The sequence below is a fragment of the Schistocerca cancellata genome, chromosome 2, assembly GCF_023864275.1.
Source record: "Schistocerca cancellata isolate TAMUIC-IGC-003103 chromosome 2, iqSchCanc2.1, whole genome shotgun sequence".
Taxonomy (NCBI): Eukaryota; Metazoa; Arthropoda; class Insecta; order Orthoptera; family Acrididae; genus Schistocerca; species Schistocerca cancellata.
The window spans coordinates 280,729,406-280,743,065 of NC_064627.1; the positions used below are offsets into that span (position 1 = coordinate 280,729,406).

At 44.9% G+C, this 13,660-nt stretch overlaps 1 protein-coding gene across 3 annotated transcripts in view; it reads right to left on the minus strand.

Moving 5' to 3' along the window:
* LOC126161620 (sphingomyelin phosphodiesterase-like) overlaps window positions 1-13,660 on the minus strand; it is a 361,860-nt gene that overhangs the window by 20,655 nt on the left and 327,545 nt on the right. For 2 of the 3 annotated variants that reach the window (XM_049917578.1, XM_049917580.1), the window contains exon 8: window positions 2,559-2,729. The exons of the other annotated variant lie outside the window; for it this stretch is intronic. In XM_049917578.1, the coding sequence (XP_049773535.1) occupies window positions 2,559-2,729 (171 nt within the window). The remainder of the gene's footprint in view (window positions 1-2,558; window positions 2,730-13,660) is intronic. 3 annotated transcript variants of the gene reach the window in all.

The window sequence follows — 13,660 nt, forward strand, 5'->3', positions numbered from 1 at the left end:
AAGGAACATTCATTTTAGAGTAGATGTTGAAAGTGACCTCCTTGCATTTGCAAACACTTTGCCACTAATTGGATCATACTTTGCTGGATCCTACACAACACATCTGCATCCACCACTGCCAAAGCGCCATGCATACAAACTATTAGGTCATGTATATTCAAGGGTGGAGTGTTATAAATTTGTTCCTTTATGTATCCCCACAAATAAAAATAGTTAAGCACATTCATTCCAAAGTGTGGTGGTGCACAATCACGCTGGAACCACAGCTGTTGCTGAACACCAAATGGAATGTTTTCTAATTTGTCAAGCAAAGTATTGCAAAAAACATGTGATACAGGGGTGCATTCAACTTGTTCAGCAATAGGTAAGGGGCTCAAAAGCAGTCCTCACCTTATTCCAGCCCGCAGGTTTCTGCTAAAGTATGCCTGAAAGCCACATTCACAGGTGACATGTGGACTGTGTTCCAACCAATAGCAGCTATTGTGGAGGTTGAAAATACCTTCATAAGTGAAGCTAGATTCATCAGTCCATATCACATTATTTATAAAATGTTGGTTATCTTCCACTTGGCACAAAAGCCATTCATGAAACTTATCTCATCAAATGCAGTCTTCTGGTTGCTCGTGTTGAGTTAATATGTAACAATATGGTTGCAGTTCATGAAACACTTCAATAACCAGTCTCTGAAATATCTGGAACTGCCTTGCACTATCATGGGTGCTTAATTGAGGTGACTGATGAACAGTTTCAAGAAACACTTCCTCTGTCTATAGAGTGCACTACTCCTTGAATGATCTCTGCCCATTATTTGTGGATGAAAATTACTGGATTCATGAAGGCATTACTCCAGGTGATTAAAAACATTCTTATTGGGGATGGAGCAGCAGCACCAAAGGCATATTGACATATTCATCATTTATGTATTCCATTGGGAAGCTGCCCTACACAAACTTGACAAGACCAGTATGGTTAGTAGACACAAGCATGCAACATTAATGGATCTCACTGTCATGTAATAGGCTATTGTCATGTGACAAAATGATGTCCAGCTTATAAATGATGAGAACTGGGGAACAAATGTCTAAAAAATAAAAAAAAAATACCTTATGAGGTTTTGGACCATGATTCCATGGTGGATGTGGGTTTGATGAACCAGCAGTCTACTCAATGAGCTACTGCAGCTAGTACAATAGTGTGGGGTGATACACATTTCCCTGTATATTCTAATGTGCAGCAATATGTGACAGTGTTGTCAGCTCCTCATTTTCATACATGTGTTTTCAAAATGGATCCAAACTGATTCTGCTAGATAAACTTTCGTCTTGAACCTGGAAGAGGAATTGCATGTTGATTCTAAATGTACAATTTATTCTTCAACCTGTATACTTTAATGATGTTTACTTATGAGCCAATACAACAGTTTCATCTGCATTCATAGCCTGCAAACCAGTGTGAAGCGTATAGCAAAGGTACTTAGCATTGTGCGAAATTTAATGGATTTTTTCCATTCCAGTCACGCATGAAGCATGGGAAGAATGACTGCTTCCCTGCCTCTGCACATGCTGTAATTAGCATAATTTTGTTTTCATTGCCCCTACAGGAGCATTATGTAGGAGGCTGAAGTATATCTCCAGATTCTTCACCTAGTACTGGTTCTTGAAAGTTTGTAAGTAGGCTTTTTCAGGATAATTTGTGTCTATCTTTAGCAGGCTTTCCAACATTTTTAACATTTCCATGACAGATGGCAAATTTTGAAACACATCCTGATAGTGCCAGCTAGTGATTTGTAAAACTTAAATGTCAACCCTTGTATATGTGCAACAGGACAAGTCACAACATCTTGTGCCCATGTCAGCTGAGGTCAACGTTGCAGCCTAAACTACACACATTAGCTCACTTACCATAGTCACAATGAGAGAGCTGATGTTTGCCACTAGGACTTTTCTGTTTGTGTTTCACATGTACAGAATACACTTTCCTCCTACCAGTTTCCTTGCCTCTATGGTAATGGACAACATGTGATACGATCATATTAACAAATGAGCTTTCTATTGGAGGAAACAATACCTGTAAATCTGTGGAAGATATTCACTGTTGAGATGACAAACTGTATTGCATAGTTATCTCCTTTCCTGTTTTCTGCACATATCTTCATAGACTAGTTCCCAGAAATGTCTCTTCCCCCTTTTCCCTCATCTAACAGTTCATCATATCTCCAACTTGACATCAATTTCAACACAATTTAACTTCAAAATTACTCAGTTGCCACCATTTGGGAAAACTGAAGGATCAGCCCTTCAGGTACCTACAGTCAAATTGCAATGAAAAATCAAGGCTTTTCATTTCTCTCATGCAGAAATGTTCTTTATCCAGTGATCAACTAGATCAACGAATACAGTCTACAGTGAGTTACAACACATGTGTCCTAATGACAAAGTTATCAAAATGACATAATTCTGTCATTATCTGTCATGTCCATATAAGATGAGAAGATTATATTGCAGACCAATGTGAACAATAATCTGTTATATATTTTGTAATCTTCTACAATTACATACCGATCAACTATTTTGTTGTATTCTCTCGACCATGTTGAATAGCAGTCACTAGATCCTGATGGGACATGGCCAAGAATGTGTACTTTTTCTCCTGCTGCTTCAGCTGCAAGTAATGTTTCTGCTAACCACTTGAGCTGTTCACTTGGATCTGCAGGCTTGTAATGAATCCACCTATGAAACAGTAAGTTATTGTACTGAATTTCAGAACCATGAGCATAAATCTGTTTTTATGTCATTCCTTTTTCACAAACACACACACACACACACACACACACACACACACACACACACACACACACACACTTGTGTGCACTGTAATTAGTCTAATATTTTTCCACAGTCACTACTGGTGTGACATGTAGAGGAATCTGGCACATTACTAGATTCCTCACTTAACACACATTCATGAAACATTGTAAGTAGAGTTCCAGGGGGTAGTTGGCACCCATTTTCAAGAATCTTCCCATTCAGGTTTTTCAGCACTTCTGTAACACTGTTCTGTGAATCGGACACTAGACATTAAACCTCAGCTTTCTGAGGTCACAGCTTGTGATGAAGGGCTAGCTAGTACCTAAAGCTACCAGTAGCTAAATGTATGTATGTATGTATGTATGTATGTATGTAGATGTCACACTCAGAGAGTCGTTCTCTTCAAGACTTGCAGAAATGACTGCAATGAATTTGAGTTAGTGTCAGATTTTGTATGCACTCTATAAGTGTTTACACTCTGGTCAGACTGCAGGTTGTATAGACTTTATGACAAAGAGTGTAAATATGAGGTTTTCTCCAACAAGCGGACCTTATGGAACAGCTGCATTCAATTTTCTTTACATTTTTAGTATTTGGAAGTCTATGGCCAAACATGAATTTTTTAAAACACAATTTTAGAAAAGAAAAGCTTGAAAAAGTTGCCTCTAAAAATCATTTCTGAGCACTGTTAAGTGCAGAACACTTGGTGTGTGTTACATAGGTGCTTGCTGGTGAATGTATAGCATTGAAGTCTGGTAACAGGAAAATCTCTCATCTGTGTCTCCTTTATTGCAATTTTTTTTACTTTTATTTAAATTGTACATTTTTTGTCCAGTTGAAATTATAATAATCAAATTGGAATCATAATTTTCTAGTGAAACCAACATATTTTGTTCTCAGTTATGGGTCATATGAAACAAATTTAAATCTGATACAGACATGTGAAATAACTTATACACATCAATAGTACCCCAGAAAAAATGTACTATCTGCAGTGAATATGTGCTGAAATGAAAAATTCCTTGCAGTTAGTCCCAGTAGAACTGTTTACTGTAAATAAGTGTCCAATTGAAGATAGTGCACTGAAAAAATCGCGTTGACAATACTTTAGACTACAGAGTTTGTAGTCTCATGACATAGCACCTATGCAGATTGTCTAAATTAAGGCATTTATATTTGTTGTTGAGTTTTGTCTTATCTAGTGAGGTGCAAGTTTCGTGTTTAACTTCTTGCACTTGACTCAACACCTAAATTTGTGGTAGTTTCTTGTTATTTTAGTGATTTGGCTCCTGAACAAGCTTCAAAGCAGAAATATGAAGTTGTATAAATAGCTTTTACATTCACTGTACTGAACTCCATATACTGTTAGTGTGAACATAACTAAAGAGCTGTATTGGTCCAGTAAACAGACAATAGTTCAAAATTTGTTTATGCAATTTTATCTCTTTTTTTGCCTCAGTATGAGAGGTGTAACAACAAAATCTCTACTTGTTACAGTCCTGTTTGTATCTGCTGCTATAGTTTGGAAGAACCATGGCTGCTTTAGTGGTGTTGGCCACTCTTTAACTGTACATAGATTTGTGGCGGCCACACCAGTCAAACACGCGAAGGGCTGAACTACAGCACAGCCAACACAAGTAAGTGACGCCCGGCATTCACGAATGCAGCTATACCATTACGCCGAATTTTGGCAATGGCGCGTTGTGCACTGGACCGCACGGGACAAAGCAGGCAGACAGGGCGAGCTGGTCAACGTGACGTGACACACATCTCCGACTTCTCCCACCACTGACCACACGCGTTAAGTTAATGCGACTCCTCCGTAAATGCATATTCAGTCTTAAACGCAGTTGCCCATTGTGTGGTGTCCACCCTTCCATTTGGCAGTGCCTTTCTCCCTTTCGCGGATATCATGGCGCCTCTGGTCATGCCGTGGCTCATCACTGGAGTGTATACCCTGTGGGATCAGTGACCAAACCGTACTGCCAGCGTTACGCGCCTGTACCGACAGGCATTAGTGATGAATCATATTTGTAACTTATGTAAGACTTGTGAAGTATAAATGTGTCATGACCACAACTGCTCTAGTTGTTTCTGTCACCAAGCCTCTTCCTTGAACATAGTGCATGGGCAAAGCAATAAAGCTGGTCTGCTGCACATTAATGACTGTAAGCAGTGATACCACACATCTCTGCTTCACTGTTGACTCCAACGTGATCTGAGGGTAACAACATTTGGTGATGAATGTTCGTTGGTACGAGTGACGTGGAACCAGGAGTAGTCTGGCACTTACATGCACACACCTGAACAGTGCTCTGTAGTGATAAGCAATTTTTTTTTTTGAACGAACTCCTTTTTTGTATTGCTTTTTTGTGTGTATGTTTTGTTTGTGAACTGACTAGTGTTATTCTTTTTTGTGTGTTTTCCTTTGTTGTGTTATTTTCATTGTGTCCTTTCCCCTTGTGCAAGAACTCGACTATAAGCTAAGATGGCAACTTTAGAAGTGTTGCAAAAGACTGTTGAAGACCTGCTCCCATGCAACAAGGGGCTGGAGAGTGAGCTACAGGCACGGACTACACGTGCGAATGCCGTGCAGCCATGGACAGCCCAGGACAATTTCGGCACGCAAATCCCCACCACACTGACGCTTACTACAATCACCAGAGCGCCCACAAGCACTGGACGGGTGTTGATCAGGCTGCCTCCCTTTTGGCTCCATGACCCTCTAATGTGGTTCAGCCAAGTAGAAGTGGTCTTTATGAGCAACCATGTAACCTACGACCTGGCAAAATTTGGACACGTAGTGAGCCAGCTCGACCAGAACTATGGAGCCAAAGTGCAGGATATAATCACCGTCCCACTGACGCAGTTGTCCTACAAACAGTTCAAGGAAGAACTGATCTTGTCGTCTGAAGAACAACGAGTGCAACAACTGCTGCGGCAAGAGGAATGCGATAACCAGAGGCATTCACAGTTCCTGCGACAGTTGCAGAGCCTCACACAGTTTGCCATGGTGCCAGATTCGCTGTTACACACTATCTGGATGCGTAGCTTCTCAGCTCAGGTTCAGGCAGTGATAGCAGCACAGACAGAGATGCAGCTGGATGCTATCGCTAACTTGGCCGACAGGGTGCACAATGCGCTGACATCGGCACCTAGCACCGTGGCCATGGCAGCTTACGACACCATCCTCCCACTCACAGCAAGAGGGCAGCACACAGTGCAGTGGCAGCAGACCAGGCTACAGGCAGCATGGCTCACGCAGCCAGCAACACAGCAACAGCCGCTCCATCAGTATGCCACTGACGTCAGAGCATGCACAAAGTGGCTACTGTTGGTACAACGCCTGTTTTGGCAACGAAGCAACCAGGTGCAGCACTCCTTGCTCCCACCCAAACTCCAGCTGTTACTCGACCTAGGCATACCTGGCTGCAGTACAATATGAAAGCATCTGTTTGTCATGGAATGGGTTGTGGGCATGAGGTACCTCGTCGACACGGGTTCGGACCTTTCGATATTCCCCTGTTCTATGTTACCAGACCGCAGGTGGGTTGAGGCACTCTCCCTCGCAGCGGCAAACAATTCAGCCATTAAAACGTATGGCACACACAGCCACAATTTAGTTCTAGCTCTACGCTGCAGATTCTTGTGGACTTTTACTGTGGCCAACGTCAATGAGCTGATCCTGGGCGCAGACATTTTCGGCCACTACCGGCTGCTAGCCGACATCGCAAACAGCCGGCTCAGCAACGCGAAAACAAATTTAAAGACAGTGGGTCAGCACCAGCAGGCCACATTCTATAGTGTTAAACCTGTGAAGTGCCTCGGACCTTACGCTGACATCCTTGGAAAATTCCCCGACCTCACCCATCCAGCCGGCGCACCATGAGACATTAAACATTCGACGGTGCACCATATAATAACCACACCCGGACATGTCACCCACGTTGACTTACACCTGAAAGACATGCAGCAGCAAGGCAGAGTTCAAGGCCATGTTGTGGCAAGGCATCGTTTGACCATCGAGCAGCCCGTGGCCATTGGGTTACATTTAGTACCAAAAAAAGACAATTCGTGGTTCCTGTGTGGGGACTATTGTGCCCTTAATTCGTGAACAGTGTCAGACTGTTACCCAGTTCCACACCTTCAAGACTTCAGTTATGCTTTGGCAGGCTGCACGGTGTTCAGCAAGATAGATTGCGCAATGGTGTACACCCAAATTCCAATGGCGCCAGAAGACATTTAAAAAACACCTATCGTAATGCCCTTTGGGCTTTTCAAACGCCTGTTTGTGACTTGGCAGCGGTTCCTAGGTGGCCTCTTGCGAGGCTTGCCATTTTGTTTCGTGTACCTCAATGACGTCCTGGTGTATTCCAAATCACCCAAGCTCCACTGCCGCCACCTGACAACCGTCTTTGGCATGTAGAACTTTTATTGCCAACACCTGCCCAACATTGCCGCTGCGCAAGAGCCATTAAATAAGGCTTTACACAGTCCTACTTCATAGAGAAAAACCCTCGTGAATTGGATGGACGCAATGGAGCAGAGCATCACAGACTCAAAATGGAATCTCGCAGAAACGATGCTGCTCGCACACCCAGTACATGACGCAGACTTAGCTGTAGCCATGGACACCAGCCAGGCCACCATCAGTGCGATGTTACAACAGCACATTGGCAGGAGCTGGCAGCCTCTCGGTTTTTTGTCTAAGAAAGTATCTGAACCACAACGTACTTGGAGCGCTTATGACCGAGAGTGGCTTGTCGTTTATGTGGCAGTGAAATACTTCCGACCATCTGTAGAAGCCCAACAATTCGTCATTTTCACTGACCACAAACCGATTACTCACACGTTCCAGAATAATCACAATAATTTTTCACCACACCAACTCCAGGAATTAGAGTATGTGTCGCAATTCACGACAGACATCTGACTCATTTTGGGGATAGACAATATTATCCCTGATTGTTTGTCCCAAGTGTGTGCTGTTATCTCACCCCCTGTGAACTTTGAGGACAGGAGAGTGATGAAGAACTGCACCACTTCCATCACGACACTTCCAGTGGCCTGCAACTGGAGCTGGTGCCTGTCTCCAGCTCTGCCCGGAACATTTGGTATGACATCTCAACCGGCACACACTGACCATACCTTCTGGAGAAATTCTGGCACAGTGCCTTCAACAGTGCCCACGGACTGTCACACTCTGGCACCAACACCACTGCGATGTTCCTGGCTGCGCGTTTCGTCTGGCCTGGGCTTTGGAAGGGCTGCCGTGAATGGGTGCGCACTTGCACAGCATGTCAGCGCACCAAAGTCAGGAGGCACACCCACGGACCCGTGGGCACCTTCCATGACATGACACGCTGATCGGCGCATGTTCACATGGACCTTGTCAGCCCACTTCCTCTCTCTCAAGGCAAGCGGTATCTCTTAACTATGGTGGACTGCTTCACTTATTGGCAGGAAGCAACACCCGTCGTGGAACTCACCACCAAGACTGTTGCCACCGCATTCGTCGACACCTGGGTGGCGCGCTTCAGATGTCCCAGTCATGTGACAACTGATTGCAGCCACCAGTTTGACTGTGCATTGTTCACACACATCACCAGACTGTGTTGCATCTAGTTACACAGGACAACAAGCTACCAGCTGGCATCGAATAGCACGGTCAAACGGCTCCACAGGACTCTGAAAGCCACCCTAACTTGCCATGACACTTCATGGCCAGAAGCACTCCTACTAGTGCTGCTCGGCCTGTGGGTAATGCTGAAGGAAGACATCATTGCATCACCTGCCGACCTCCCACCACGTCCGACAATCCCGGGCGATTTTGTCGAAGAAGTATTACTCCCACACTACGCTGCGGCACCCACTCTGGCAGAACATCTGCTCACTCACATGGCCAGCCTCCAAGCGCACGCACTGATGTGGTGTGGCACTGGGAAGGTATTTGTGCACACCGACCTGCAGTGCTGCATGCACATCATGTTGCATACCGACGCAGTACAGCCACCTCTCCAGCCACCCTACTACGGACCGCACCGCATGATCACCCGAAGAGACAAAACACTGGCCATCAAATGCAACAGGAAGCCGTCTACAGTGTCAATCAACTGTGTCAAGCCAGCATATGTCTTGCACGCTCCAGCAGCCATGCAGTTCTTTGACCCGGCAGTAGATCTGATTACAGATGACACTCCCTCTGGCAGCGGTTGGATGGAGCCCACACCCGTAGCCACTGGTGATGCGCAGCTGCTTAGCCTGCTGTCATTGCACTGGCATGTGCGCCTTCCACCACCCTGCCCAGGCAGCTGGCATGGCCACCCGGACTGCGCCCACCACAGGCGCACCCGTCGCCCCCACTACAGCCGCAAGCAGACTACATCACACGCGCCAGCCACCGCATCCAATGCAAATGGCAATGCTGCGTCGCCAATGCGCCACGCCACCCAAAACAGCAAACATGCACCTGAGCTGCTGAATGCTGTCAGAATCCAGTATCCAGGAGCTGCTGTCTGCTGCAGACACCCACCCTTCAGCTGCCCATGCCTTCTGCCGGTAACTCCAGTCGAGTCCCGGACAACTCCTCCCATGTCCGCCACAGCTCTTGAACCCGCGTTTGTGTCCCTGTCTCTCTGCCGCATAGGGCGTTGAGGCTGGACCAGCATCCGTGCCAGTTTACCTTATTTGCATTGCCGTTGAGCTCCGGACATCGTGCTCCACACTTCCCGGCTTGTCCATAGCAGCTCCTGGACTCACGTTTGAGTCACCACAGTACCACACTCGTGTATATTCTCCGGACCTCTGTTGACTTGAGCGTAGAGATCGGTTCAAGTGCTGTGATGTGTTCCTGTGACTGAGTCACTCGGAAAACTTGTGGAACTGTGCAACATATGAACACATGGACTTGCCACTCTCGACACCATTCTGAACAATGTAAATAGTGAACTTTTTCTGTAGCTCTTGTGAATACTTGGAGTTGTTATTAAGATGTCAGTGCCTTTGAGACGTCATACCAAATGACCTCCAGTGCATGCCTTCACTGTGCATTGGTACGGACAGTTGTAGCCAGTGCCTGCTGCCATTCTCGCTAACCGACCGTGCGAGGACATGCCCACTCCACACTCGCCGGTCCAGCGTGCTGAAGTCATGGGCTACCGCCCTTCCAACACTGACCGACCCCTGCCAATGCTGCCGCACTGTCATTATGCAGCATGCAAACTTTAAACACACGTGTGCCACAGGACGATCACCGCATTTTCGCAGCTACAGAGCTTTGCTCTCGAAGGGGGGATCTGTGTGGCAGCCACACCATTCAAACATGCAAAGTGCTGAACTACAGCACAGCTGACACAAGTAAGTGATGCCTGGCATTCATGAGTGCAGCTACACCATTACGCTGAATTTTGGCAATGGTGCTTCGTGCACAGGACCGCACGGGACAAAGCAGGTGGACAGTGCGAGCTGGTCAGCATGTCTCCAGCTTCTCCTGCTGCTGACCACATGTGTTGAGTTAACATTACTTCCCCGCAAATGTGTACACACAGTCTTAAATGCAGTTGCTTGTTGTGCAGTGTCCACCCTTCCATTTGGCAGTGACTTTCTCCCTTTCGCGGTCATCATAGCACCTCTGGTTGTGCCACGGATCATCACTGGAGTGTATATGCTCTGGGGTCAGTGATCAAGCCATACCGCCAGTGCAATGTGCCTGTATGGATGGGAATTAGTGATGAACTGCATTTGTATCTTACTGTAAGACTTGTGAAGAATAACTGTGTCATGACCAAAACTGCTTTAGTTGATTCCATCGCTAAGCCTCCCCCTTGAACATAGTGCGAGGGCATGGCAATAAAGCTGGTTCGCTGCACGTTAATGACTGTAAGCAGTGATACCACACGTCTCCACTTCAGATTCTCTGAGAATGACTCTCTAAGAGTGACATCTACTGGCAGCACTAGGTATTTGGCAGCCTGACATCATGAGCTGTACCCCCAGAAAGCTTGGGATTTTCTGTCGAGTAGTCAAACAAACCTGTTATCATTTGTGTTGTTATTCTTTGTATCCAGTCAGTATTTCTGTTAGTCTTATTTAGCATGGGCCTGACACACTTGATCAATAATCTAGAATGAGTTATACACTGAAGTGCCAAAGAAACTGGTATAGGCATGCTTATTCAAATACAGAGATATGTGAACAGGCAGAATATGGTGCTGTGGTCATCAGTGCCTATAAAAGACAATAAGTGTCTGGCACAGTTGTTAGGTTACTTCTGCTACAAGCCATGTTTTTGTTTTTTTAAGTAAGATCCATTTAGTCATGTACCAGCATGCCTTGGGAACAATTATGCTCAGTTTCAGCTCTGTAGCTAACCTGTGTGGTTCTGTTCTGTGCTTTCAAAATATTTAAGACCATCAACTCGCCTGCTGCATGTGAGGTTCGCTCAGTGATACAGTTATTAAGCAAGGAACATGTCTGTTGCAGAAATTCATCGATAGATTTGCAAAGTGTACGGTGATACTGTTATGAGTGAAAGCATAGTGTTTAAGTGGGTACGAGAATTCAAAGATAGTCATGACAACGTCCATGATGAGGACTGCTCCCGTCGCCCTTCTTTGAATACAGATGATTTATTGGCTTCAGTTGAAGTGAGGATTCATGAGAACAGGTGCTTCACAAAAACAGGTCTCTCAAATGAATTTCCTGATGTGTTGAGATCAGTGCTTTACAACATTGCTTCTGAACACCTAAATTTTAGGAAACTGTGCACCCATTTGGTTCCAAAGTCCTAACAGTGGACCACAAAAACCAAAGATTTGAGTGTGTGATGAAGTTCTTGACTCATTATCATGAAGAAGGTGATGGCTTCTTGAGTCAGATTGTAACTGGAGACAAAACATGGGTTTCGCGTATCATGCCCAAATCGAAGCAACAGAGCATGGAATGGAGACACACACACTCGCCTGTACAGGTGAAGGTCACACAGACATTGTCCAGTGCAAAATCATGGTATTGGTGTTTTGGGATAGGCATGGTGTTTTGCTGGTCGACTTCATGCAATGAAGAACCACTATCAATGCAAAAGCATACTGCCAAACCCTGAGAGCAGAGCATGCAGAGCAATTCAAAACAAAAGACGCAGCATGCTGACAAAGGGAATTGTCCTTCTCCATGACAATGCAACACCTCACACTGCAGGTCAGACCCTCAATTTATTGGACAGTTTTGGTTTTGAAGTTTTAGACCAGCCACCCTACAGTCCTGATCTTGTGCCGAGCAATTACCATCTGGTACTCCACCTCAAACAACCCCTCAGTGGCAACCATTACAATGATGACGACGACCTGAAAATGGCAGTGAACTCTTGGTTATTGGAGCAGGTGGCAAGTTTTTATGAGGAGGGTATTTTAAAATTGGTTGAGAGGTGTGATAGGTGTTTCAACAAACTTGGCAACTATGTCAAAAATAGAGTGAAGCATGTACTTCCTTGAAAATAAATTTACTTTTTTGAAATAACCTTTCATTGTGTGCTTATGTTCAAATGGACATTACTTGAAAAACACACCTCGTACAATTACAGGTCATCAAGATTTAAATGAGTTGAATGAGGTGTTATAGTCGGTTCATGAGTGATGGGACACAGCACCTTCAAGGTAGTGATAACGTAGGGGATTTTTCCCATATGACTATTTCATGAGTATACTGTGAATATCAGAAATTCGATAATACATCAAGTCTCTGGTATCACTAAGGCCGGAAAAAGATCCTGTAAGAATGGGACAATGACACCTGAAGAGAATCATTCTATATGACAGAAGTCCAACCCTTCCACAAAATTGCTGCAGATTTCAATGGTGGGCCATCAACAAGTGTCAGCGTGCGAACCATTCTACAAGACATCATCAATATAGGCTTTTGGAGCCAAAGGCCTACTTGTGTATCCTTAGTGACTGCATAAAACAAAGTTTTACCCATCACCTGGGTCAATCAACACTGACATTGGACTGTTTATGACTGGAAACATGTTGCCTGGTCGGACGAGTCTCATTTCAAATTGTATCAAATGAATGGATGCGTATGGGTATGGGGACAACCTCATGAATCCATGGACTCTGCATATCAGCAGGGGACTGCTCAACCTGGTGGAGGCTCTGTAATGGTGTGGGGTGTGTTCAGTAGGAGTGATATGGAACCCCTGATACATCTGGATATGACTCGGACAGATGATGTGCTCATAAGCATCCTATCTGCTCACCTGCATCCATTCATGTCCATTGTGTTTTCTTACGGACTTCGGCAATTCCAGCAGGACAATGCAGTATTTCACACATCCAGAATTGCTACAGAGGGCTCTAGCAACAGTTTTCTGAGTTTGAACACTTCCACTGCCCACCAAACTCCCTAGCTTGGACATTATTGAGCATATCTGGGATGCTTTGCAACTTGTTGCTCGGAAGAGATCTCCTCGCCCTTGTACTCTTACAGGTTCATGGTGTCACTTCCCTCCAGCACTACTTCAGGCATTAGTCGAGTCCATGCCATGTCATGTTGTGTCACTTCTGCATGCTCTTGCGGCTCCTACACGATATAAGGCAGGTGTACCACTTTCTTTGGCTCTTCAGTGTACAAGTGTTTTGTAAAGAATCTCCTTTGTACTCTGACTACATTTTCCCAATATTCAAAGTCTGTCACTTGCTTTGCCTCTGATTAAGTGTATGTGATCATTCCATTTCATATCTCCACAAACTGCTACAGCCAACTACACTCCTGGAAATTGAAATAAGAACACCGTGAATTCATTGTCCCAGGAAGGGGAAACTTTATTGACACATTCCTGGGGTCAGATACATCACATG